Raw genomic sequence first — 27740 nt, 5'->3', positions numbered from 1 at the left:
TTTGGGCATGTGTGGGCACAGGCTGAGCAACCAAATTCCCTTGTCCCTCTCCTTGGCACTGGTTGGTCTCCTGCCAGCACTGTTGTTAGCCCCTCTCCTGCTGCTTTACGTACTTCACCAGAGTGCTCACATATTTTTGCCTGTCTTCATCTTATACCTGTGCTCTCCATTTCTCTGTGTTCTGCTCAGACATTGCGTTTTGGTGCGGAGAAAAGTTCTCTAATTTGTCTGATGCATCTTTGTAGTTAACAACACTTAAAACCAAGTGCTTTAGAATCATAGAAGGGCTTCAAAAGGACCTTGAAGATCATCTAGCTTCAGCGCCACTGTTGTGAGCAGCCCTGGATCTGGCACTAGATCAGCCTGCCAAGGGCCCCATCCAACTTTGCTTGAATGTCCCTAAGGATGGGGCATCTGCAGCTTCTCTGGGCAGCCTGTGCCAGTGCCTAACCATCCTTTGAGTGGAAAATTTCCCCCTAACACCTAATCTAAATCTGTTCTCTTTTAGTTTAAAACCTTTCCCCCTTGTTCTGTCAATAGCAGACCATGTAAAAAGTCAGTCTCCCTCCTGATTAGAAGCTCCTTTTAAGTACTGGAAGGCTACAGTGAGATCCTCCTGGAGCCTTCTCTTCTCCAGACTGAACAAGCCCAGCTCCCTTAGCCTTTCTTCATAGGAGAAGTTCTCCAGCCTGTGATCATCTTCATGGCCCCTCTCTGGACGTGCTCCAACAGCTCTGCTTCCTTCTTGTGCTGGAGGCCCCAGGCCTGGGCTCAGCACTGCAGATGGACCCTCACAAGGTCAGAGTAGAAGGGGACAATCACCTCCCTCTCTCTGCTGGCCACCCTTCTTTTGATACAGCCCAGGATACATTTTGCCTTCTGGGCTGCACACACGCTGCAGGCTCGTGCCCAGCTTTTTGCCCACCAGAGACCTGAAGTCCTTCTCTGCAGGACTGCTCTCAGTGAGGTTTTTCTCCCATTCTGTACGTATATCTGGGATTGCCACAACCCAAGTGCAACGCTTGGGCCTTGTTGAATCTCATTAGATTCTTCCGGGCACACTTTTCAAGCCTGATCTGATCCCTCTGGATGGCATCTCTTTGTTCTATTGTATCAACCGCACTACTCAGTGTGGTGTTGTCCACAAGCTTGCAGAGAATGTACTCAATCCCACTGTCTAGGTCATTGATAAAGGCACTGAAGAGCACCAGTCCCAAGGTGGACCTCTGGGAGGACTTGTGACTAGCTTCCACCTAGGCAGAGAACTTCTGACCACAACCCCGTGGCTGCAACTATCTAAGTGATTCATTATCCACTGAATACTCCACCCTTTAAATTCGTATCTTTCCAATTTAGAAATAAGGATGTGGCATAGGACCATGTCAAAGGCCTTATAGAAGTCCAGGTAGCTGACATTAGTTGCCTTTCCTTGGTCCGTTGATGCTGTCACTCTATCATAGAAGGCCACCAGATTGGTCAGGTGTGGTCTGTCCTTGGTGAGGCTGTGTTGGCTTCTCTGGATTCTCATCTTGCTTGTAACTGCTTACTTGTAACAGCTCTTCAGAAAGAGTAGTTAAAAGTAAAGTCGGGCCCTGGGTGCCTGCTTCCTTCTGGCACCCCTTGCTTGTACACACACACCTTTTTTTTGCCTCATCCTCACTTTCAGAGCACATTCCTCAGTTTTTTAAGAGCCTGGATTATTCTCCAGAACTGGTTCTTGGCACAGCCACGTGATTCAGCAGATGCAGTCTTGGAGATTGTCAGTGAGGAAGAGCAAACAATTTTAGGCTAGAGTTGCTGCTGGAGGAAGCGCAACATGAAGCTGTGGCTTCAGTTCACTATATTCCTGGGCATGCTGTCCATGGCACAGCCTAGCAGTGCAGTGGAGGGAACCACATGCTTGGGTACTTCTGAAAGAGGGGATCCAACTGCCTTTTCTCTCCTCATCTGTGCTCTGAGGTACATCAGGATCATTTTCTGCCTGCTTGGCTCCCTGAACTGACTCACAGTGAGCAGAGAAGAAAACCATCCAGTGTGCAAAAGGTACGGTTGGGGAAAAGCTGGGTAATTATTCTTTCAGTGGCAGCTAGCCAATATAGATTGACTTAGCTACCTTGCATCCCTAGAGCCGAGGAGTCTGATAGCAGTCAGCTTTGGTCAGCATCCAGGTCCCAAACCGATGTGCTCTGGGTAACCTGAGATGTGCACAGTCTGGAGCCCCCCAGCTCTTGCAAGGACTGATGGAGGGAGATGAGCATTGCATGAAAGCGATGCCCTTCTGCTCTGTTGGCCCTGGCTGCGTGTCTCTAGCAGAATCCCTCCCTGCCTTTTTCCCCTTTCTTTATCTTGCCTATTAAAAACACATTCTTCTTAGTTTTGTTTACTCTGCTGATACTGAACTTGTGCCATTGGTTCTTCACTTAGGAGACTTGCAGAAGGGAGACTCTTGGCAGCCTGCAGAGAATGCTGAGAGCTTGTCTGGTACATATAAGGAGTGCATAATGAGCTTTTTGAAATAGTTAACAAAGAGAAAAAACCGTTGAAGTTTTTGTAGTTTTATGATGAAATGTGAATTTTGTCATATTCTACATGCTTTCATTTTTTATTATAATTCAATTACTTTAAGGCATTAATGATGGAAAAATACACTTTCACAAGTTTCGAACACCTGGAAAATAATTTTTCTGCCCTGTAGCCCCAAGAAAGGTACTGGATAGAAAATTGTTGATAGCCTACAGGAAAAGTAGAAGTCATTTATTAGCTTCATCCTTTCCCACTTCAAAATACTGAGATCATGTTTTACTAAAAGTTTCAGACCAAAGACAATGATTAAATATTGCCAGCTTTGGAACTGCAATGCTTTCTTGAATTCAATGAACTCCAGCTCACTTCTGTAGGCAAAATAGCCAGAGCAAACAGGTCGTTTGGACTGTGGTCACTGAAACTTTCTTTTGCTATATGAGCCTACCCAGGCAGAAGACAGACATGGAGGAGATGCTCTACATGAAATTCTCTGGTACAGGATATTTTCACCTTCAGTCTCTACTGGGGCAGGGAGAGAATTTTGGTTGTGAAGAGTAACTGGAAGATCAAGATGGAAGGGGACTGATTGCCTTTAACTATTTCAGTCTAGTACTTGCACACAGTTTCCATGATATGTGGAACTACTGGGTTTACAGGGAATATGTATTCCCAATGCTGAAATAGTTAAACGCATTTTTTTTTGAGAAGTCTCACATTAGGTGGAACAGCACATATCTTTAACTCATTTTCATTCCTAAGCAAAGGAAAAATCTTTACGTTAATTCTGTATTTGAACTGTCATATACAATGGACAGTACGCTGGATTTCTCTTGCAGAGCAAACACCTCTGAATTCCAGCTCTGGGGACAAACTCAGTATGACCTATAAATCCTAGCTCTGCTCTCATGAATCACTGCTGCCTCATTAGTGACCTGAAGATTCGTAAGTAAATCTGATTTAATCATGCTTGTTAAGTAGGAATTTGTCCCTTGACTCACTATGTCTAGATTTGCCTTCAAAAAAGAAGCTTTATTAAACATTATTAATCTTTCTTCTCTGTGTTAGTTTACACGTACATTTTCACTCGTGCCTGAAAACACAGAAAGTTGATGATTTCTGCTTTGTCCTAACAAGGCACAGGGTGGTGTCAAGCATCCTGCATTATACCAAACCATATGTCACCAAAGTTGATAAAGCTACATTTATTTGAATAATTCTCTGCGTGTTTTGTTTTGTTGTTGTTGTTGGGTTTTTAGTTTGTTATTTTTTTAATCAGTTGTTGAGGATTTCAAATCTGACATGGAAAAGCATTCAGCAAACACCTGTACAATAACAGGTAGTTGCTAGGGATTTTTAAAAATCTCTCAAGGTAAACTAGTTTGAAAGTGGGGATAACTTTATTGTTGAGTACACAATTGTGGAAAAAAAGGTAAAATTCTGGTGCTGCCACCTGAAACTGTGCCATTTCCCCAAGTGCAAATTACTGTGTTTCAGCAGACATTAATATTTTGTTAAGAGATGTTGTCAGTGACAAATCCAGCAAGTTCCAGAAAACTGGCATTAAAATAGGTTTCCAACTGTTCCATCATTAGCATCTATTTTCACGTTCCCTTGCTTGCTGCTTTAGAATAATGCTGTTCTACAATCCTCTCCCCTTCTAATGGCTCACGAGAGCAATAGGGGAAAGTAATTGCTGAAATGCTACAACTTATTCTGCACTAAATATAGTGAAAAAATAATGATAACCCCCCCCACCCCTGCTAAAGGCAATGGAAACGTTTTTTCTTCATGTCATTCAATGGTGGTAATTTAAACTGTCTCACAGCAGCAGTAGGTATAAAGTCTGTATCCAAGTGTGTATTTTGGATAACTTCAAAATGATACTAAAGTTCATTAGTTCAACGAAAAATTCAACTCTTGCAAATATAAAACAAATACAATTTATAAGCAGTAAGGCAGTAAAATAAAGCAAATTATTGGAGGAAACAGGGAAAAAAAAAAAGAAAGAAGGAAGGAAGCCGAGAAATAAAGGAATAGGTGGCTACAAATCCTTGCTTTACTTTTGAATGAAAATTCTGATTCATCCTTTCTTTTCTCTTCTTTGTAGTTACTAGGGCTGCCAAAATAATGTAGTTTTGCACAACAGTAGGTATTGCCAGTGCTTGGACAAAATACAACCTGCCACATTCTAGCAGTCACCTCATGCAAGGAGATCTGTGGCAGGGTGCATGAAGAAAACTGCATCAGTCCAGCCCTCAGCAACCAAGGCTGAGTCTAACACGCCTTTGCAGCATGGTCAGACACACTTAGTGGCTTACTGCAGCCTAGATATGTGGTAGCAACTCCTCAAGCTGCAGATACTTGTTCACTTGCCTGAGTCCTCAGCATATGACTGTGTGGTTTTGCACAGAAATTTAAGGTTTCAAGTTATAGCCAGCTCATTAGGACTGGCTTTGTCCCTTCAACTGCTTTCTGCTTTCCCTGGCTTCATGGAATTCAACATGGGTGTCCAACCTTTCAAGATGCCTGGGCCTCATTGATTGAAGAGGAATTGTCTTGGGCCACATATCAAATATGTAATGTAGTTAATGTATATAACTAAGAAAAGTTATTTTTTTAGATATTTTTTTACTAAAACATTGGGGGAAAAAAAAAGCAAGATGAGCATGGAACTAGTGGGATGTTTGACTTAGTTTTTCTGAAACTCATACATCGGTCTGGTTTGAAGGTAGTAATTCTTAGTGAGTTCTCAAGGCGCTCATAGGAGATTTTTGATGAAATTTTACTCTTCCTTAAAAATAGTTGTTCATAAATGTATATAATGCCAAAAAGCGAAGACGTGAACAAGTTTTGACTGTGAAGTGAGGGATATCTTTCTCTGGTGGGATCAGGCTTATAAAAGTTGAGTAGAGAGACACGATCAGATTTTTCTTTGAGACGAGCATCTGATTGCAACTCGGTTCATTCCATTTGAAAATTTGCAGGTAATGTGTTTATGTCACCTGAAAACAGTCACAAATATACCAAAACTTTGATATTTTTTTCAGCACTCTTGAAACCTATTCTCAAATTCTTCTGTCAAAATGGAAAGCATGGCTGCATTTTGCTTGCTGTTCACAGAACGGTGTTTAGCCAATGTATCAAAATGCATAAAATTATTTGCCGTAACTTGAGTTAGTGCTGCACTGTGCCTTCTCCTTGTTCTGGTTTCAGCCCAGACAGAGCCCATCACACACCAATATTTGGTTGTTGCTGAGCAGTGGGTGTGTGCCTGGGGCTGGGCTGGGCCTCTTGGTGGGGAAGAGCCACTGCCGTGATGGTGTGGGGCAGGGGCTGGCCAGGTGCAGGCCATGGATCACAGATTGGACACGCCTGGAGTACAACTTAAAGACAGCATGAAAGGGCACCATTTTAGCTGTTATCTGATGTCTGTGTGATAAGCAAATATCCTTGTCTGTTTTCAGACAGCTGAAGTGGCGTTAGCCAATCTGAAGAATAAATACGAAAATGAAAAAGCTATGGTGACTGAAACCATGACCAAACTACGAAATGAACTGAAGGCTTTGAAGGAGGATGCGGCAACCTTCTCATCCTTGAGAGCAATGTTTGCAACCAGGTAAGGGAAGTGATTTCACCGTCTGCCTCAACATTGTAAAAGTAAGTGTGCTAAGTGGGAGCAGACTTAGCTGTGTATGTTGGGTGCTTAGGAGGAGAAACAGAAATCATTTTCTGCAAGGTCAGGGATTTGCTGGATGAAGGTGAACGAGTCTTACAGTGCACACTGTGAAAAACTTGCAAGCTTTCAAGTGACACTGAGAAGCATGTCTTTGAAAATAGTGCTGGAGAAGAGCAATGTCAATGCAGCCTTGAGCAAAGTGTTACAAATGCCAATATCAGTCTGCAGTCTATTTGCATTTATAGGGCTTTTTTAAGTGGAAATCAAACAGTAGATTTATGTGGCTGATACTCATATTCAGAAGTATGCCATGATTTGGTCGTGTAAAGCTATCGTATGGATAATGATGATCTTTAGAATCCTGTGTTTTCATTATCATGAGATTTATTACTTACCACTGGAAAAATCTATTTCATCAACCAGCCTGTGCTGTAATCCAGCACTAATAATTGTAAGGCCATTGCAATTTCACATTCCAGCATGAGTTCTTATTTTCTCCAGCTGTATTATTCAATTTATTAACTTCTCCTTCACAGGATCAAAGTTTCACTTATCTTCTGTAGCGTAGTTCCTCCTGGCAGGGCAGTAATTAATCATCTCTCTTCTTTCATTCTACCACACTCAGAAGAGCTTTTGGTTTTAGCTGCTTTGTAAAAATTACCTACAAATAATTTGTTTTTGAAGACCCAGTGATTCCATCAAAAGATTCTTAACACACAAATGAGATAGTAGTAACCTTGGGAAATTTTTCTGTTTACATCATGATTTTTTTCCCTCTTATGATTAAATGCAATGCAGATTTCTTGCTTGAGCTTTAGTCTGTACGCAATAAGACTTCATGCCTCATGCCAACATCTCCCCAGTGCTCTCTTGTAGTATATAGGTGCCATCTCACCTCTTCCAGCCTTTTTTGGTCCTTTGTTGCTTAATGACAGTAGCAGCAGCATCTAGGAGAGATGGAAAAATGGAGGAGGGGCCATTTGCATGCCATGACTTTGGTGCTGTGTACAAATTCATCATAGGTTCATCGTTGGAAGAGTACGTGTAGTGCCATAATGGAAATGAAGAACCAACTCATCAGGTGAAGTGAACCAAGGTAGCTCTGTTCATTTCATTGACATCTAGAGATTGTCTTCAGGAAAGCAAAGTTTTGTGTGTTTTAAAAATACATTTGTTGATCTTTATTTACAAACTCATTATTCTAGGAGTTATACAAATGTACTAACTCTGTAAGACTACCTGGAGGGCTGCTAAGCCCTGAGGAGAGAGATGGCATCTTGAGTGTAAAGCAAACAAGGGACTTATGTTGAACCTAAATCATTAAGCTGCAAGATAAAACAAGTTTGGAAGGATTTAAAAGTTGTTACTTAAAGGGGATGTTAGGCTATTGGTGTGCTGAATGCTTTTTAGTCCATTTGGGCATCCTGACTGAACACTTTTGCTGGACAGAACACTCATATCCTAAAGCTGGCAGGAGACAGTGTCTTATTTTCTATGATGATTAAGCTTAAATGGTGCCATCCATCTAGATGCCTATTCTAAATGTCTTATGTAGGCTGCAATGAAACTTCTGTTTCTCTTCTACAAACTATAAAGGGAATCTGAGTGACTTGCTGAGTTACCAGTTTCCCCTTTATAGGTGTCTAACATTAGTAAAGAAAAAGCTCACACAAATTATCTACTGCTGTTTGTCAACTCCATGCAGTTGTGATTGAAAACGCACTGCATAGCCTATGGAATTTATCTCTGCCCTTGAGATCGTAACTTTTGCACAGTGTTTTCTAGGGGTAGTGATGAAAAGTTAATCACTCACTGAAAAATATTGCACATCAGTGGGATCCTATAGATTTTTCTATAAAATATTACTTTTCATTCCCTACCCTGTAATATTTTCAACCTCGTAACAAAATCAATTTATCTAAATGTTCACATCATTGGCTCATTCTGAATACTTCATTTGGAATAGCATCTGTTTAAATGACAAAGCCATGATATACTGTAGATATCCATTCAAGAAGATAAATCTGTTTGGAAATAGAGGAAGATAAGATTCTCCATGCAGTAACATTTGATAAAATAACAACATTCATTTAAAAAACAAACAAACTCAAAAAACAGTTGTTTAGTCTTGTTAAGTAGAACAGTTGTTTCCACGGTAATCTTACATCACATAGTACTTACTTCTCAATTTTTGCTGTAGGGAGAACATTCCTCTGAGGGTAGAGTTGTATTATAGATCTGAAAATGATTGTATATGCTGCTTGATTGATCAATACCCCTTCTCTTCCCCTTCCTTTCTGTTCATTTGACTCCCGAATGGATGTTCATTCTGGTGCTGAATTTCACTCTTTCTTCATCACATGCACTGAATAAAGTTCATGCCACGTTATAAGGGCAGCATAGCACAAATGGTTCTGATTTGAATAACAAAGATTAGTTTTTTCCAGAGCTCATCTATGCAGAAGGCAGGAGCCTTCGTTTTTCTGTGATTTTCCCTGATACTTGTATATTCTTCCATTCCCTAAGTACTTTCTTCAGTTCTGCTCTTCCTCAAGTCCAAAGTCCTTCTGTCCAACATGTACCTCTACTTTTGATCCTTTTATTTGCCTGGATTGTTTGTTTCCTAATCCAAAGTCTCTGTGGTCCTGATCTGTACATCTTCCTCTTTCTGTCTTCATTAGCCTTTATCCCTTTCTGAATTTACATCAGAGCTGCCAAGGATGTGGCCTCACCACAGTTCAAGCTCCCTTTTCCTCATACACTCTTGGGTCTTGAAACCACAAAAATTTAACAGACTTACAGGTGAAAGAGGCTCAGTTTTCTAGGCCCTTTTCGTAATCTATTTGGAAAGCTTAGAGATCTGGAGAAGGTTGAGATGGTGAAATTAACTGGAGAAAGAAAATTTATCTGAGCTGAGAAGAACAGCTGATGTTACACCATAACCGTTCACTTTCAGGCATCATAAAGATTTTGGTTTTTAAAGTCAATGTCTTTTTACCTGTGATGCAGTTTTGGGGGCATGCAGTAGAGTCCACTGATGGGGTGTCTTCCACAGCAACACTTCTGTTGGTGCACTTTAATGGTGCATTAGCCCTGCTACTGCAAATTCTGCTGGAGAAGTCATCTGCTGTAGCTGTGTGCAGGTGGGTTGCATGGGGTTGGCAGAGCAGACTTTAAATTCTCACTTGGTGTGTGGGCGATGTGCTGCCCATCAGACTCCCAGCTTCTGTCTGCCTATGGCCTGTGCTGTTTCTGATAGACCCAGAACAGAAAAATTGTGTGAGTCTTTCCTGCCCCTCCTGTCGGGAGGGAATCAGTAATCTAATTTTACCAAGTCCCCACATAAATCTGCTTTCCCATCTTAAATATAGATTCTCTTAAGGAGAGTGCAAGAAATACTGTTTGTGATGTTGTCACACTCCTGATGCTGCATGCACTGATTTTATTCTCTGTCCATCATGTCCATTTTCTTATGATTTACTATAAGAGAAAACATGTGCTTAAGAGATGGACTAGGAAGTATGGACAGATCCTAGAGCTATCCTGGAGGAGAAAGCATTTATGAGCAGAAGAGAATTATGCTTAGATTGGTAGAACAGAGAGATGTCATTGACAGTGTCTCTGGGTTTAGTTCAAGCTCCACTAAGATTTATGTGACCTAAATTATGCCTAGGCCTGACTCGATATTTGATTTGTATTCCTCATGTTAGTTCATACAAAATAACCAGGTTTATGCATTTGTCTGCTTCCTTTCTGAGACTAAAGAAGGGAGAAACAGATGAAATCTTAACTTTTGTGCCCATGATAAGTTGACAAGCACACAAGACAACAATGTTATTTACTAGTCACTTGCATTTTACACCCATCACAGGACAAAAGTCAAACTGGGAAAGAGCTCTGATGTGGGTGACCCCTCCCTGGAGGTGTTCAAGGCCAGGCTGGATGGGGCTTTGAGCAACCTGGTCTAGTGGGAGGTGTCCTTGCCCATGGCAGAGGGGTTGAAACAGGTTGATCTCTAAGGTCTGTTCTAACCCAAACTGTTCTATGATTCTGTGTAGGAGGATGTAATGTAATTTCTGTTATTCACTATTTCTTGAGCTCTTTTAAAAGGACCATCCAGAGCCCTGGAGCCCTGCCTGCTCTGCAGTGCTCTGCACCGTGTCAAAGTCATTTCTCTTAATAGCTTTTAGCTTTTTCTTTCTCTGTATGTTGTGAGACTTCACTAATGTTTATATGTGGGCAAAAGGCAATATGGACATGTAAAGTTTTTTCTTTTTAAATTGGAAACATTTCTATTTTTATCCCTTACTCAAACATAGCAGGGATTATTTTATTGCAAGGAAATGCCATTGCTGCAGGCAGTAGCTACCTCCCACTATATGGAATAACCTTTGTTGCTGCAGGCTTTGAGGAGATCTCAGGCTGTTAATTCAGTGGTTTCTGAAGTTAATTATGGCTTTTACTTGTTTGATTTTGGTTTACCCTTTCTGAATGTTGTTTCTCAAAAAATATGTACTCTTGAGCAACCGACACAGAGACAGTGGCCCACGTTTGGGCAAAATAATAGGAAACTTCGAGTCGTGGTGGAGGTCAGATGACTGGAACCACCCAAACACTGCAGTGAACTGCCAAGAATGCTGGATTGCTATTATGGGGAGACTTCTAGAAAGGGCATACAGTTAATGAGAACAATTAGAAAATGTTGTATTTACGGAATTGTTTTTATCTTGAACGTAAGGCCAGCTAACAGCATTTAGCTCATCCAGGTTTCTAGGGTCATCCTGTTAAGAAGTCTTAGCAGGTTTGTCTAAGTCTGCTTCAGTAGTATCCACATTCATGGAGGTTATGTTAACTGTTAAGTTATGCTGTTTTGCAAAGCAGATTTCTAGATACAAGAACATCCTGAGGCCTGAGAAAAGAACAGTCCTCTTCCAAAAAGAAGATTGTCTTCTGGGCATCCTAAAGCAAAGCAATTTTTTCCTCCAGTGGCACAGTGCTACAGGTGTTGCTGCAGATGTCACTTCTTTATGTTAATTCTCAACAGAAAATGTATTTGAAAAGAAGTGTCCTCTTGAAATAGAGGAAAGCAGGAGAGAATGAAAGATTGATATGGGATCCATCTGTTTACAAGAATGAATCTTTAAAACTCTGATAGCTCAGACATTATAGTAATTCCTATTTCAAATGAATTTAATTTCCAGAATGCTTGTTTCATTCTAATGTTTCTGTCAACAACACTGGCCAAGACATCAGTAAATATCTCATAGCCTGCAACAGAAGTAGATATGCAAGTGCACTTGGAGTCAACCAGTGTTTTAGAAATATCTCTCCTCCTCAGGGCTTAAATACAGACAGTCATGCTTGTTAATGTCCTGTAGGAGAAAGGTAATACTGAAACTAGAGTTGCAACTGGCTGGCATAACTATTTTTCTTCCAGTTAAAGCGCCTAAGTTATTCAAAAGGAGAGTGCCATGCACGTGTGCGTGTGAGAAAGAAAAATGTGAAGTTTTGCTTATGCTTTATCTCTGTTTCCCAAGAAGTTTAAAATTAAAAATAATAATAATAATAATTTAATCACCCCATTTGCAATAATTCAAGAAGTTTATTGGTTCACACATTCTGAGAAGTGAAACTAACATGATTTTCTTTCCTTATTTTCTGTGAATGGTAATTATAAAGTTCAATCCTCATCCAGTGTGTTGTGGTAATTACACAGCAAAGCTATTTGGATTTACACAGGTAACATGGGGAGGAGATTTGATGAAAGCTGCATTATTTCATATGAAAAGTCCTTAGATATTGCCACAAATGTCTGATGATCAGACAGTGTTGCTAGCTATTTCATTTATGGCATACATCTACCATTGTTACTGATTAGATGTTTCTAATTTTAATGAATTGTGACTGTTCTCTTCAAAAGGTCACTAAGACCATTCTAAAATGCCTTGCTCTTCCTATTCATTTTATTGAATCAGTGTTTAAAGCAGGACTAAACTGGATTTGATCCTAAATGCTAACAAAATTATAAGGAAGGTGGTTTTGTTTCAAGATCTGTCTCAGAGATCCAATGTTTAGTTTACGGATTAGAAACCTATTATATTGTCATCATTATTATTATAGACACAGGTTTTAGTGCCGAGTGAGAAGTACTGGCATTCAGGTCCAAGTCCAAATTTGTTCAGCAGGACAAGAATTCAGGCTCTCTGCTTCCAGAATTTGTTTCAGCAAAAGCTTGGATCTGAATCTGCCCCTGATGTAACTGATGTCTAGAATTACGATCTCTTGTAGGGTTGGTTCTTGGATCAGTTCCCCAGATTTCTGCCTTGTTTGTTTTCCCAGGTGTGATGAGTACGTCACACAGCTGGATGAGATGCAAAGGCAGCTGGCAGCTGCAGAGGATGAGAAGAAGACCCTAAACTCTCTATTGCGCATGGCTATCCAGCAAAAACTTGCCCTTACCCAACGATTGGAGGATTTAGAGTTCGACCATGAGCAGTCCCGACGCAGCAAAGGCAAGCTTGGAAAGAGCAAGATCGGCAGCCCTAAAGTAAGTGAGGAGGCATCAGCCACCGTGCCAACCATAGACACTTTCCTCCTGCATAGTCAGGGCCCACAGCAACCAAACTTACTGGTCAGCAGTGGCACTCAGAGGAAAAGGTATGCATGCAGCGATCTTTATAGTACAGTGCAGTGTCCAGACTTTCATTAAAGTCGTTCACTGAATTGTAAACATTATATTTTTGGTTTTCTTTTCTTTTTTATACTTTGATTGGGGAGAAGGAGGTGGGGAACATATGAATACGGAATTCAAAGCCTGGCAACATGTGGTTCTGGTCCACCTACTCACAATGTTATTTCCTCCTTCTTAATGCAGTGTTTTGCATTATATTCTGTTGGTGTCTCGGTGCATCTTGTGTGTCTTTAATATTAGTGTAAATGTATTTTCTTTAACAACTCTTCCTTAAGTTTCCCTTAAGATTTTCCATAATGAGCATCTGAAATCTAAAATGATTGTTCTGTATGAGCATTTCAGTGCTTAACACAAAGGAAGTTGCATCTCTTTGTTAAGCTCTGATGCTCACTTGCTCTTCATCAATGCAAAAAGAATATGGATGTGTTCACTCTGATCAATTTTTCTGCATAGGAGCAAGCAACCTTTTGAAGGGGGATGGCTGACGTTCATAGCCTAATGCAAATATTTTGCTGTTTAAACAGTGAGTTCTCGTCTTGTCTTGTGACTGTCCTGCCAAAGCTCTATAGCTGTGGGGATCTCCATGGTTCTGAAGACAAAAAGGACTGCTAGAGAAGTCCTAGATAATCGTTCCTTTTTCTTATATGTTCTAGTCACAATGCAAAAATAAGAGAACATGCTGGGGACCTTGTACAGATCAACTCTGGGATGCTGAGATATAAATCAACCTCATCTCCTCCTCCCCTAATATGATTTCCAGTGCAGGCAAGGTGCTCTGCCATGGAAATGACACGGGGTGGCAACAGTAGTTGGTTTTTACCTTTTAAGCAAATTAACACAATATTGTCATTCGTGAGGCTTTGAAAGGTAATTAAAGTAAAACTCTTTTGTTTCCATATGTATTTTTCTTGGATCTTCTGCAAGACTATTCTCACCTTCCCTTTGTGATCAGAGCCATCCCAGGACTTCAGGGACCTACCTCCAGAAATTATTAAGAGCCCCCCCTCATCCCGCCTCCACAGAATCATATCTTCTGAGGGGTCCCCCTTCCATGAGTGAATTCATCCATGGGCACCGTCTCAGCAAGGAAAAAAGGTTAACCGTGGCCACACCAGGTAAACATTTTTTCCTTGGGTGCATGTGGTGCTGAGTGGTTAGCAGAGCAGGGGACCCTCCCAGCACTGCAGATGCAATCTAATTTGGGTACCTTCTTGCGACCTGAACAGCAAAATGTCTTCTCCTGTGTCACCTGTAGCAGGAGCTGACATTCTGCCAGCTGTGGCCCAAACTGGTTCCAAATGCAGTGGGGGAAGTCCCACTGTGGAATACATGGGTGCATTCCTGCTGGTATCCACAGAGGCTGCACCCCTGTGCTTAGGTGGTGCTTGACTATGTTGATAGTCATCAAAGGAGACTCAGACCAAACAGGATAGAGAAGTCAGAGGGGTGAGGACTGATGATGGAGTTGCCGGCGTTGTCCATCTCCTGCTCACACTGAAGTATTCAATCAGGTTTTTCTAAGGTGTAATGTCAAACTCAGACAATTTAGTTTATATAAACTGAGTTGTGAAGTGTTATCTTCGCAGGAAGCTTTTGCTCTTTGTTTCCTGCTAAACAGTAGTATCTGCTTAGAACAATGTGCAGAAAGGAAATATGAACTGAATGCCATTTCAAAGGTTGTGACATCTTTCTCCTGACAAAGTAATAACTACTTTTCTTCTGTGCTTGTGCAGAACTTCTAGCCTGCAACTATGCACACCTTTTTCATTTAGAGTTTTGAGATTTCTTATACACAAAAAGCAGAAGTAGAATATGTAAAAGCTAAAATCCATGAAGTACTTTCTGCTAAAGTAAATATGTATTCCAGAAAGCTGAGCAATACCCTACAGTACATTATATCTCAGTGCCATCAGTATCATACCACCTTTGAGTAGTGCCATGCAAGTAACACTCGTAACACTTATAAGGACTAGTGTCAAACTGCAGTTAGTATTTCTGCTAAGGAGTGTTGCAATAAGTAAATTGAAGAGCTGGCTCCTGTGAGGAAAAGGGTGGGTAAGAAAAACCAAAGACTTTAAAATTTGTAAAATAAAAGGTACAGAGCTTTTGTGAGGAAGTGGAAGGAAGTAGACCCTCAAATGGCAATCTTCTACCATACACTTTACAAGACCTCTAGTTGTAATTGTACTTCTAATGTACAATTTACAAGAGACCATCAAGCCAAGGAGAAACAGTGTTTAATCCAGGGACTTGATGACCTTTGTGTGAAGACGTGACCTCTGTATCAGATCTGCTCTTTGATGGTTAGAAGAAGCAATGGTTTAAAAAGAAGACTGCTCAACAGATAAGAAAATTACTGTTAGTATTAGTTTAATTTATTTAGTATTAATTTGTTGTTAGTATTAGTAATAAATATATCCATTTTACATTACATAGCAAAATATGTAATCTTTGAGTATGGAACTCTAGGTCCTGACTTTCTTTATGGATTAAATTTTTTGTCCCCATTTTTGTGGACCACCATCTAATATCTCAGAGAGCGTCACAGATTCACAGGCCACAGATTGAGAAACACTGGCACAGTCTCTGACTTCTTGTGATAACAGAGCCCAAGGGATAAAGCAGCTTGAGAAGTAGAATTGCCTAGAAAATATTTTTGTTTAGAGTCTCATCTGACACCTTAGGTACATCTTTTTAAGTATAAAGGCTTGACACAGTGCTACTGATTTATGTCACAGTTTCTCTTATGATCATAAAACAGTCAACTTTCTGAATGCATTTGTCAAAACTGTATTCCATCACATGGGTTTGATCTGAGCCAGGCATCCTGTGGGCCTGACAGGTTCAAACCAGTGATTTTGTTTGAGCACTCCAATTCCATTCTCAGCAGAGCCCATGTCAGAATCAGGTTGAGGATCAGCATCAGTCTTGCCAGTTCCTGGAAGGTTATTAACAAACCAAAGGAATAAGACGCTAAGTAGGATTTTATGCGATCTGTCTGGTTATCTTTTTTTCCTGAAAGTAAAAGGAACAGTAAAAGATGGTACTCTGCTGCCTTTAGGGAATGTTTAAAATGCCTGCCTCCAACAGAGAATTTATTTTTCTGAATTATATATGCAGTAAAACAAACAAACAGTGTAACAACATCCACCTTCTTGGGCAGGTGTTCTATGGCACTGAGCTTGCCAGAGTACAAGAAGCAACTGGACAGTGCTTTAGAACAAATGGTCTGGTTTTTGAGTGGTCCTGTCTGGAGCCAGGAGTTGGACTCAATGATCCTTATGAGTGCCTTCCAGCTCAGGCTGTTCTATGATTCTTCTTCATCACAGAGATGGCAAAAGAATCATGTCCAATCTCATACACTAGGAGTGGAGTAAGAATGAATCAGGCCAAAACTAAATCTGTTGGTTTTCAGTTTTGCTTTTAAAGTCATGAAAGGTTTCCATCTTCTGAAGATTACATCCACATGATATGTGTGATTTGCTATCCTTTCATTAGCTCCCAGTACTGTAGGACCGAGAGGCTGTAGCTGGGAATGCATTTGATGGAGACCAAGAGCTAGAATGCTGCTTTCTTCAGAGGAAGATCCTGGCATGAAAACTCACTAATGAAGCTAAACTAAGGGCCTTTTAAGAGAGTAATTTCTTATTTGATTTCCCCTTGACTTCCCTCAACTTTTAATCAGCATGTGTGTCCATCTGACATCAAGCTGTGGCAGTATGACCTTATCTGGGTCTTCTAATTGAATTAATGGCTCCTAACCACTGTGGCTAAATATATCACTCATCCATTTCCGAAGTATCACACTTTGTTTCCTCTAGGTAATACCCTAGGTAATGGTATGCATATAGTTTTGCTGTGCATTTCTTTTTCCCTTCTGTTATTAACATGTATTTTTACACATCAAAATCTTTATTCTTCTGATAGACAGATCCAGCCTGTATTTGTCCAACAGAATTCCAGCCTACTTTTGCACATTGCTTTTTTCACGATTACCTGAAGAATTCAGGGCATAAAGAAAGACAAAGGCTGGTTTTGGCATTGTGTAACACTGAATTAAAAATGACCTTTCATTGCAGTTGCATTCAAAATCCTTCCAAATTTTCATATACAGGGCTTGAAAACAAAGTCAGTAGATACCTCCTATTATCTAACAGTCAGAAAAATGAAATATGCTTCTCTTGACTTCTTCAAGAAAAGAACAAGTTATAAAAAGGCTACTGTAAGTGCGCTGATGCTCCTCTTTTTTTTCTATTACTTTAGGATGGAAATTCTCGAAGTTGAAGTTAAAATTCTCCAATTCTGGTTGGAGAGTTGTGTACAGTCAAATATTTTACTTTATTAAAGTAGAAAAAGGAAGAAAATATGTGACACGTTTCTCTCAAATTTGTAGCCCATCTGAGTTCTCATGTTTGTTGACACAACCTGGTTTAGTCTATCAAGTTTCTACAAAACTATCCTAATTTATTCCAGTTTTTGTTCTGTGAGTTTTAGATTTTGTTGTTGGGGTTTTTTCCCCATTTTTGCAAGACCATTTCATAGAATGGTGCTTCTAAAGCTGGTAAAAATAAATGCCACTTTTAATGGCTTTTCACAGTTAATTTTGGAGAACTATTCTTTCCATAAAACACATTAAAGCTGAAAGTTTGCTTGATTTTCAGGTGTCTTTCAAGGCTGTTGTACAGAATGGCATTTCCTTCTGTTGAGAAGAGACAAATATCAAAGATAAAGGCAGCTCAAGGAGTGACATATAATAGCACAACTGCTCAAGCACTCAGCTCATCACTTCTCGTACATAATTAAAAGTATATATAAATACTTACATATATTCTTAACAGAAAATCATCCAAGACTATTTTCTGCTGTAGCTCTGTTACATTCAAATCAAATATGATTAACAATTTGATACAAATAACTAGTTTTTACTTAATGGTTTGCATTCTTGCCATCAAACTCAGCTAAATTTGTGTAATGCTGAAGGAAATTCCCATAGAACACTATGATAATAAATGCTAATAGATTATCCAAGAACTAATTTGCACCATCTGCAGGTAGAAATTATTTCTTAAAGCTGACGAGGAAAACAAAAATGAAAGAAACTCAGTCATCCAAACATGGAGGTCCTAATAAGTCTCTCAGTTAAATTTTTAATTTGTGACACAAGGGGAATTGCTTAAGAGTTGTCTTTGTTAACTGCCCTTTTACAGGTAGTCGTTTCACCTAAGAAGAGTAAGTTAGAAACCTGGGAATACACAGTCTTAACAGTACGATGAGCAGTGGGTTTTCTGAGTAGAGTAGTTAATATAGGGAGATACAGCAAATGCAAGTTGTTGTGTAACCTCTCCTGCCACAAGGGTTGGGCAACACCCGCTGCTGCTATTTTCATTTCTTCATACTATATGTTGAGCTCTTTGTAGGTGTAATGTCTAGGAAATGCTTTCTAAGAAATATTCTACAGATTGCTAGTCACCGTGAAACCAAAAGCTGATAACCTTTCTCTTATATATTTCTTAAAATAACGTTGTTGTGGAAGTTATCACATGGGACAAGGTTCTTGGCTTTTGTCTTGGCTTTTTCACATTGTTTAAGTAGTTGGAAGGTATGGAAAATATGTTCAGTGAGAATATTACGGGTAGAAACGTTTCGTAGGAGATGAAGCTGGCTTTCCCCTCCCACTGTGGATGCAGTGTTTGGGAAAATGATCAGGAGTGGTTCAGGCTGATGCTACACTCAACGGAGGAGGCTGTCCACGGAGAAGACCCATGCATCTTACATAAATGGAAAGGCAGGGGGAAGGGGAAGATGTTTTTGATAGTGATTTGTGTCTTCTTTCATTATGTAGTGAAGAGGGCTTAAGCTCAAGGTCTGTAGCTGTGTGCTTTTCTTTCTTGCTTAGGAATATTTTGCAAAATAATGGTTCTAGCTTTGCTTTTGAACTTGAATACCAGGATCACAACACTTCTCAGAGATTTCTGAACCATGCTACTATAAGTACTACTTCAGTTACCTAAACTTTGCCTTTTTTAATACACTCCTTTCACTTTTGAAACAGTAGGACTGTTAGAAATCTAAACAGTGAAGAAAGCACAGCTTATTTTAAAAATTATTGTGGAAGAAGTTGTTTGAGGGACATTATCAGATGAGACCTGAATTTTGTTAGGAGCGTGCTTTGTAGATCTTCGTAACTGGTCCGGTCATCCTGTGAACAGTTTTCAAAGTGGTTATTTACTTCTCCTATACAAGTTGTCTCTGAGCTTGTATAATCAAGCAGGTTACTGGCTATGGTAAGGCTCATGCAATATTGGTATAACGTGTCTCTGCTCTCCCTAGAAAACAGATTTTATGTGATTTTTACCAGTGTCTTGAAAAGTTAGAGGGTTTTCTTGTTTGTTTGTTTTTAGCTGAACATGATGCTCTTAACAGAAAGGATAACTCAGTCATTATTACCTGTGTTCCACTTTTTGTTCTGCATTGTTCTATTTTCTGTGACTTTTGTAAATACGACATATCTGTGTATGTAAGTGTTCATTGTTTAATGAGTATTATTAGTGCATATATACAGATATATGTATATACTTTCTTGCTCTTGAGGCCATGTCGTGCATCTGATATGCTCATTTAACAAAGCTTAATGAGCATTACATGTTTATTCCATTTCAAGCATGGTACATTGTCCTTGTGAAGGCCGTTTTGAATTTGAAGAAGAGTAACCTTGTCAAGGACATTAGTTGGCTGTAACTGATGAAGAAGTCAGCTAGCTAAATGTACTTTTACCTCTTGGTGCCACTGTGAACAGGACTTTTTTGCTCTTACGCTTTTCCTCTCTTTCACTTAAGCTTTCCAGTTACCACAGATGAGACCAAAATCATTTCATGCTGATCAGTATAATTTAGCTACTTCAACATAGTTTAGCTGCTATGTCATGAATTCACTGCAATTCTATGGGTCACATTGAATTCTTACTTGTATATTTCTTTACATAAAAAAGTGGATCCGAAATAGAACCTCTTTTAATAGAGATCCAGATCTGTTTGTTAAAAGATTTGGAAAAGACAAAAAAAAGAAAGATTGCAGTGAAACCCATGCCTTACTGTTGCATATTTTCATCAAAAGTTTATTGATATTTTTCCTTCTATATCCAAGTTATGATCTCATTGTTAGCTGGAATGTTAAATGTTAACATAATTTGCTGAAATTCTCCAGTAAATCTTTATTAGACTCCTGGTCGTTTCTAACAAAATGGGTATGCAGGTGATACATCATATATTATAGGTGTATTACCAGATATTTCTTGCTTTCTGTGAAAATTTTGGGCTTTGGAATCCGATGTTATCTGTTAGCTAAAATAGCACTTCAAGTTTCTTGAAAATGTTGATAACAAAAATCATCTGTCTTTATCTTCTTTTATGACAAGGTTTAATGTGGTTTCACGACTTACTGATTTTTACCATCAAATATACAGGAATATTCAATATTGCGCTTCTCATCTCATAAAATAGGCAAAGCAGAAGTGAGTATCTGTTTAAATTAGACACACTGATATTTTAGCTCTCTGATAGAGCAGTACCTTGGATTGTTGTGATGTATGGAGTAAGTTCACCAGAACTCTTTAATCAAAATGAGTATCTCTAATAATAAGTATCTTCCTGCCTGTATTTTTAGACCCATGAAAACTTATAGTTGTACCTTATGTTGTTTCTTCCAAAGCCTATTTAAGCTGATATTCCCATTAGCTTCAAGTTTTGGATCGGGCCCTTGTTTTCCTGTAAAATACTGCAAATGTTTTTGATTTAGATATATTTATGGCCATCTGAAATATGTCATAGACACTAAGGTTTCCATAAAAAAAGGGTAATCATCTAGACAAAAATATGATTTGTTTTAAGACCTTCCTTTTCCTCTTTTGCAATCTCTAACGTGTGTGTCTGTTAGTGAATAAGTATTTCATGATGCTTCAGACCTTTTAAATGTGCTTTTTATGAACTGTGTATAAAAGAAACCGTACGTATGTATTCTTTCAGCTTTTACCCATTCCCATTTCTGCTGTTTTACTAACCCATTATTTAGCTTCTTGACAGATTTAATGAGGAATTATTTAAAGCATTTACAGAAACCATTTGGAAAATGACATAAACTCATCATGATATAAAAAGTGTGAAAAAACCTACAGAGTTGACAAGAAGTCTTTCACTGTTCTTAGTTTATACTTGGAGAATTAAATGCATCTCACAGATTTTTCTAATGATTAGGAAAAACTCTTTTATTATTATTAGTATTCTTAAAATGAGCTCCAGTAAAGAGCAAGACTGGCATATAGCTTTGGTATCTCAATATTGAAGCACATGGATTGATGGGGAAACAGCTCTCAAGGCTGGGGATAATTTAGATCTAAAAATATAGTAGAAGTCTTATGCAGTATAAGGAGAAAGTATTTTGTTCATGTTGCGTAGATGAAAGAGTTCCCTAGAATATAGCCAAGACACCTGACATAATGTAGGAAGCCACTGAGTAAGAGGTCTACTAAGCTATGTCTGCACAAAGTTGTTAATGATGCTCCATGGGTTTCATTGTGGAATTCAAGTAAGGCAGATAGCACTTCTCTACATGTTATAAGAAAATAGGTATTAAATACCCTGCCTGTTCCAACAAGCTCAATCATCTGGTCTTACTTCTGAGAAGCAGTTAGCAGGTGGCTTTCTGCGATGTTTACTCCGAGACTATTCTGTCTGGCCTCATCTGGAAGGCAAATGGGAGAAGAGAGGAGGAGCAGGTGTCAGAAGCTTGGGAGCAAAGAAACAGAGGGACATTCCTGGACCACTTTGGAAGGCAATGAGCAAGCAGAAGTAACGGGAGATGAAGATCAGTGTGCAAGTGAGAGTTCAGCAGCAGGCTCACAACTCTTAGCATTTATTCTTCAAATATTGAGAAGACTAAGAAATAGGTTGTGGAAGAATTCTTTTTTGTTGTTGTTGAAACATCTTCAACTAACAAAAATAATCTAATTTCTCTGAATAGTAAGTTTAAGATATGAATTACTTGGATATTTGTAAGGCTTGAAATAAAAATTTCATAGTATGTCATATTTACTATGAAGTAAGTCAAAACTCATACCTCGTAGATAAATCTGTCTATCTACAATCAACTATCTATCAACTATCCTTTCTTATTTTTTCAGTTTAATGGGAGGATAGAACTGAGGGAAAAACCAAGGGATCTGAGTACTGGGAAATGTTTAAGAGCTAACTTACCACAGGTGACGTTTATGTGGAGTGTTACAGCTGCGAAAAAAGACTGGCTCTCATAGAGTTGTGCAGCATCTCTGTATCATGACTCAGACCCCCTGGCACTGCTGGCTTTGCTCTGAGGTCAGGACAACCCAAGTCAATCCTGCTCTAAGAAAGCTGAGGTTCGTAGGGCTGGCCAGGCTCTGCACAGAGCCTGTGTGGTGGCTCTGCTGGAGTCTTCTCCTTCCAGGAATACCCTGCAGTAACACAGAGCTGCGCTCATTTTGCAGCTGACAGGCTTCCCAGCTGGAACTTTGTACAGGGCAAAAGTGACTGTGTTATTTCCAGACCCAAATTGACTCTGGAAGCAGGGGAAGGGAGAGACTCTTCTGATCTTTGACCTGTATCATTGTTCGTGCCTTTTTCCTAAGGTGAACTATAGCTTTCCTCTCATCAGCTGTTCTTTGTGATAACCGTTACCACTGAAATGTCCTCTTGGCCTTGAAGAAGGTCAAAGTTTTCCTCTTATAAAAGCAGAAATAAATGATAAGTGAAACTACCTAGCCAAATATTAGCCTAAACATTTTTTTTCATGAACTATGGAAGATATATATATATATATACTTGTATATATATATATATATAAAGAAGATTTATTTTTTTTTCCTCTAGACATAAACAGATGTCTCATCCTATCTGATTGCAGTTTGAAAGCACCTCTACAGATCTCAAGTCAGCAAGATGGGCATGTGTTTTACTAGCTTGTGCCCCATTCTCCTTGACATATTGCATTTGTCTTTTGAGTTTGGAGGTTCTCCTCGTTCCTTGCCTCTGAATAGAGAGGATTGATTCATTGCCTTTATAGGACTTTGATGTGAGGCAATGTGTTTCTGCCTCTGCACAACCAGAAGACTCCTTGATTATTTTTTTGCCCAATACTTTTGACTCATCTTGTTAGACATTCATTCTTTTCTATTAAACTGTCATCTCAGAGAAGAAAATAATAAATTACCATATAAATGGGGACAGCTTCTCTTTTCAAGTAAATTGTGAATTACATCTTCACAGACATGTTGTCAAATTCCTCAAAATCAGTTGACATTGGATAGTGTGACACAAAGCTATAGATTCTCTAAAACATTTAGCTACGATAGAAAGGCTTTCAGTTATCCTGGAGAGATTGATGAGATATTCAGGAGAGTGTGTTTTAAAAGACTGAAAAAAGCCTCTATCTGTTTGGTTTGTTTTTTTCCCTTCCAGTTAAAAATAGATTTCCCCAGTGTTTTCCATACTAGAAATACAACATCTGTAACACTACCTGTTTAAAAAACAAAACAACAAAAACTTGGTTTGTTGATTGGCTCAGTTTAATCCTTTGAGATAAAAGAGGAAACCTTCTCTAAAGATAGCTAGGCACAATTAAAACTGTTGTATATCAGCTACTCATTCCCAGCATCTCCAGTATGTATCTCGGGATTCTTACTGTTCTTGGTCTTAGTGATCTCTGTAGAACGCTGTCAGATTTACTGAATGTCAAAACGTATTGAAATGTTCCATTGCATTCTACTGGGTCTTGAGCAGGTGGGACTAAAAATGCTTGCGCATAGAATTTTCAGCAGGGACATTGCTGATGTCAACAAAAGGCAAGCCCATCTCTCAGATGCTAATAACCTCATTTAGCAGCCCTGTGCTGATTAGAGTCATTCGGCTTACAGACTGGAGGGCAGAGCACACATTGTGACATGAGGGAAATGCATTGTTTTGGTGGCTGAGTCAAAGGGAAGCACAGGAAAATATTTTTTTCTGAGATTTGCTCTCAGCAAGTAATTTATATTTGCACATGCAGTTCTCATATGAACAGATGTAGCTTCACTGAGCTTGTTATTTTAATGCTCTTACATCAGGAGCTGATTAGCCCAATTAAGACTGGGTTTTAGATTCCTAATGAAAATCGGCACTGACTAATGTGTGAAAGAAAATCTCTGAGCCCTTCACATCTCCATTCCTAGCAAATGGCTAAAATGTTAAGAACTGAAAAGCCTGTACAAGCCTAACCTGCAGTAGAATTCATGCCTCTGAAGCTCCAAAAGGTGCTATGGTGATCTGATGTTGCCATAGGAGTCTATATCACTTCACATCCTGCTGAACTCATTAAAAATTGGCATGTGCTTTTTGTTTGTAGCATAGCTCCTCTTTGCTTTTTATGATTGAAATCATCACTGACTTGCATTTTTCTCACAGGTTCGCAGAGTCATAAAAGGGTTCTTAGGAGCTCAGCCAGCCCGTACGTGTCCCAGTCGTTCATTGCCTTACAGCAAGTAGAAATGATAGGGAAATAAAACAATTTGTATTTAATAACTCAGTGCTTTTCTCTGAGGTCATGCCATACGTAATCTCTTTCTGCTCCCCAGGTATCTTCTACAAAAATGTCAACCTATCCTTTCATTTAGTAGCTAGATTGATACTCCTACAGGCTTAAAAATAGTGGGAACAAACCTCTTCCAGTTTAACTTTTTTGTTTCTGTCACACAAGCAAGTATGTCTGACTTTCCTTGTCTTTACGGCATGTGGCAGTAAAGGCATGTTTGAAACTATTAATCTTCGATAGTGTTTCAGAAGAAAGCATTCTTTTACTTGACACAAGCAGAAGCTCCATAGTAGAGCAGAAAGACCAAATGCTGTCTTCCAGTTTTCATAGTTAAACACAGTATAGCAAGAAGTCATTTCATGACTGTCATGGCTTTAAATAATGGGGTTGCAAATCCTGCGGAACATTTAAAAGGATTAAGCACAGAAGGAATAAAGTTAGCTCTGGCACAGCTGTTTGGATGTAAGTAGATAGGAGCCTCTTTGAATTTCAGATGTGTATGTGTAAGCTATATGCATTCTGCTTAACTCTTTCCTAGCATAATGCTCAAATACTTCACTCTGAGGGAATGTAGAAGAACAATTCAACCTTTTTAAGTCAGGTGGGCCACTAGTTACAGGTATGACTGAGGGTGAGCCAGACTGTAAACATGTTGCTGACACCAGGGAGAACTACCACCATCTGAAGGAGGGAGCTTGCTTATGTTGAACATTTCTTATCCAGGCTGCATGATGCCTGCAGAATCTGGCCCTCTATTTGTGTGCTCTGCCAGGTCTAGCAGATGAAGAGGCGTCATAAAATGTTTGCAGGATGTCTGAGATATTAGAATATGATCATAAATCAGGCATTTGCGTTATTCCTGGCAAAGCCCGATAGAACAGTTTCTTCTCTATTTATGAAACCTATCTACACCTTTTCATCACACAGCATTTTGCTGTCTTCCTTTTCTCACTGTCTTCTATAAGCTGTTGGGGAAAACTTTGCTTTGGACTTCTGCAAACTAGTTCATTTAGAATAAGACATTAAGTTTTTCTTTGGCCTTCATTTCTCTTCTCTAGTTACAGGCTGCTCTGTCTGTTGGGTACCACTTTCTCTTTAGCTGAGCTTCGTGCTGAAGTGACAGACCCTTTCATTGGGGTCTATATGGGTTGTAAGCTCTTGCATTCCTGTGCTGCAAGTGCCGTAGTGACCATCTTGGCATATGAGAGAATGGCACAGTATCCTTTCTTCTGCTTCTTCCTGACACAATGGTACCTGCACTAGCTGTACATAAATATTTCTGAAGTAGTTATTTATGTACTTGAGAATATGCCCAAAACCCTCTTCTGCTGTCTGAAGCAGGAAGAAACTAATGATTTGGTTATGCTTGCTTCCACCCACTGGAGATCAGCACAGATTTTTGTAGGAAGCAAGGAGAAGCATTCTGGTCTTGTACAAAAAGGAAATGTCATGGTACTGGATTTGATGCTCACTCTTTGTGAGAAGCTGTGTTGCTCTGTGCTGTACCTGTTACCATCCATGCTCCTGACAGTAGATTATTCACAGGTTCTTCCACTTGACTGAGACCAAGAAGAGAAATGCATTTCAGTGGCCATCCGTGTTCTGAACAGAAAAGGTTACTGGTGTTGAGCTTCAAGTAGCAGCAATTAGAAAATGAAATTCTTTCCTATCACTTGAAGTTTGATCATCTCATCTTATGTAACTCCTTCCCACTGGACAGTTATGTTGAGAACAATGGATCTCAAACCGCGCTGGGGACAAGAAGTGATCTCCGGTAGTTCTCCAGGTGATCTGAATTTCTCTAATGCTCTGAAGGATGCTGATGTGTGCGCTGTCTGACAGTCTGAATCATGCAAGCTGTGGCCAGATTAATGTGGGGAAAGCTTATTTTGACATTTGTAAATCATAGTAGGAAATAATGAGCCCCAAAGCAGGCTTTTTTCATGTTCAGCTACTTCTCTTAACTCCTCCAAATACTACGGAGTACCTGCTGTATCAATTCCTCCCTTCCTTTCTCTACGAAAAGACATTCTCAAAAGCACTGTTGAGAAGTTGTGCAGACTTTCTTGCAAACTTTTTCTCAAAGATCATGATGAGATGGCATCTGTAATAACTGCTTTAGGGATATAAGTTCTTTGGAGAAATTTTGGGTAGCTTTATTGACACTTTTTATATTAGATGTAAGCAAAACAACTTTATCATCCGCAGAAGAATGATGGGTATAAGGTTTAAACCCAGATCCTGAATCCAGCCCATTATAGCTGTCTGTTTAAAATAAAAAATTGTCAACGTTAAGGGAAGACGAATGTAAATGTCTTCACTACTTCTGAAAAGAAAAAAAAAGGCAACAACTAATGTTACTGCTATCAGGAAAAAGGTGTTTCTGTCAGATAAGGAACCACACAAATATTCCTCACTAAATCTCTCCATCAGATGCACAGCCTGTGTATTGCTGTTACTAACCCCTTGCTCTGTAATCTCTCTGTATATATGTCTAATTTATCAGTTTCTTGTAGATTGTCAGCAGCCTGCTGCCTCCATACCGCCACACGGCTCACAACTAGCCAGGGGGCCAGATTGCCAGAATGTCAGGTAAACTGAACTAACTCTTTTCTCTTTGCACATAGCTGCATGCACGTCTGCAACTCCCCTTGTCTTCCTTGTTCAAAACCTCTTTGCTACGGTTCTTCACTAACAGCAACTTGAACAGCAGTGATGATTTCTGCAGTGACAATACAAACACGAACCACAGATCCATGCTCTTACATTGATGCAAAACCATCAAAAGAATGCAAAGTTGTATTTTGCAGCCCTCATTTGTTCTTTTTATGCAGTTTCTCCATGTTGTCAAAACAGCAATGATTTTACTGTATTGCTAGATACATTTACTTCAATGGAGGACTTGATTTTTAGGGCTGGACACAGATTTCCATTTTTGTAAGGTGGCATTTTAAAGGTACTTGTGAGATCTCAGCAGGCACAAAAAACAACTTAAGAAAAAAGATGACAGTATGGTTTTTATCAGTTCATAGTATGTCCTGTGCATATAGTCACTATTTGCATATAGTCATATAGTCATATGCATGCATATAGTCACTTCTCATTTGAAACAGTTTCCATTATTTCTAGACCTTATCCTGATCTATAGCGACCCAGCTGATCTACAGCCCTATTTGCGATGAAACTATTTCCCACAGAATGCTAAACTTCATGTATAGAAGTCTGCTGTAATAATGCAGACTGGAGGAGGGATGGGGT

The 27740-nt window shown here is 39.4% G+C and overlaps 1 protein-coding gene across 11 annotated transcripts in view; it reads left to right on the top strand.

Annotated features, from left to right (window-relative positions):
- The window catches only part of BICD1 (BICD cargo adaptor 1), a 193494-nt gene that overhangs the window by 154036 nt on the left and 11718 nt on the right, over positions 1 to 27740 (top strand). Inside the window, exons 6-9 of one of the 11 annotated variants that reach the window (XM_040702526.2) lie at positions 5988 to 6139; positions 12539 to 12746; positions 13843 to 14005; positions 26999 to 27074. In XM_040702526.2, coding sequence (XP_040558460.1) covers positions 5988 to 6139; positions 12539 to 12746; positions 13843 to 14005; positions 26999 to 27074 — 599 coding nt within the window. Of the gene's footprint in view, positions 1 to 5987; positions 6140 to 7221; positions 7296 to 12538; positions 12857 to 13814; positions 14006 to 26988; positions 27075 to 27740 lie in introns of those variants that run through there. The other 10 variants (XM_425492.8, XM_004937885.5, XM_015287190.4 and 7 more) reach the window with 10 other exon arrangements.

Source organism: Gallus gallus, chromosome 1 (genome assembly GCF_016699485.2).
Source record: "Gallus gallus isolate bGalGal1 chromosome 1, bGalGal1.mat.broiler.GRCg7b, whole genome shotgun sequence".
Classification (NCBI taxonomy): domain Eukaryota; kingdom Metazoa; phylum Chordata; class Aves; order Galliformes; family Phasianidae; genus Gallus; species Gallus gallus.
Note: the sequence above shows the minus strand (reverse complement) of the source record. Positions and strands in the feature narration are given on the sequence as shown.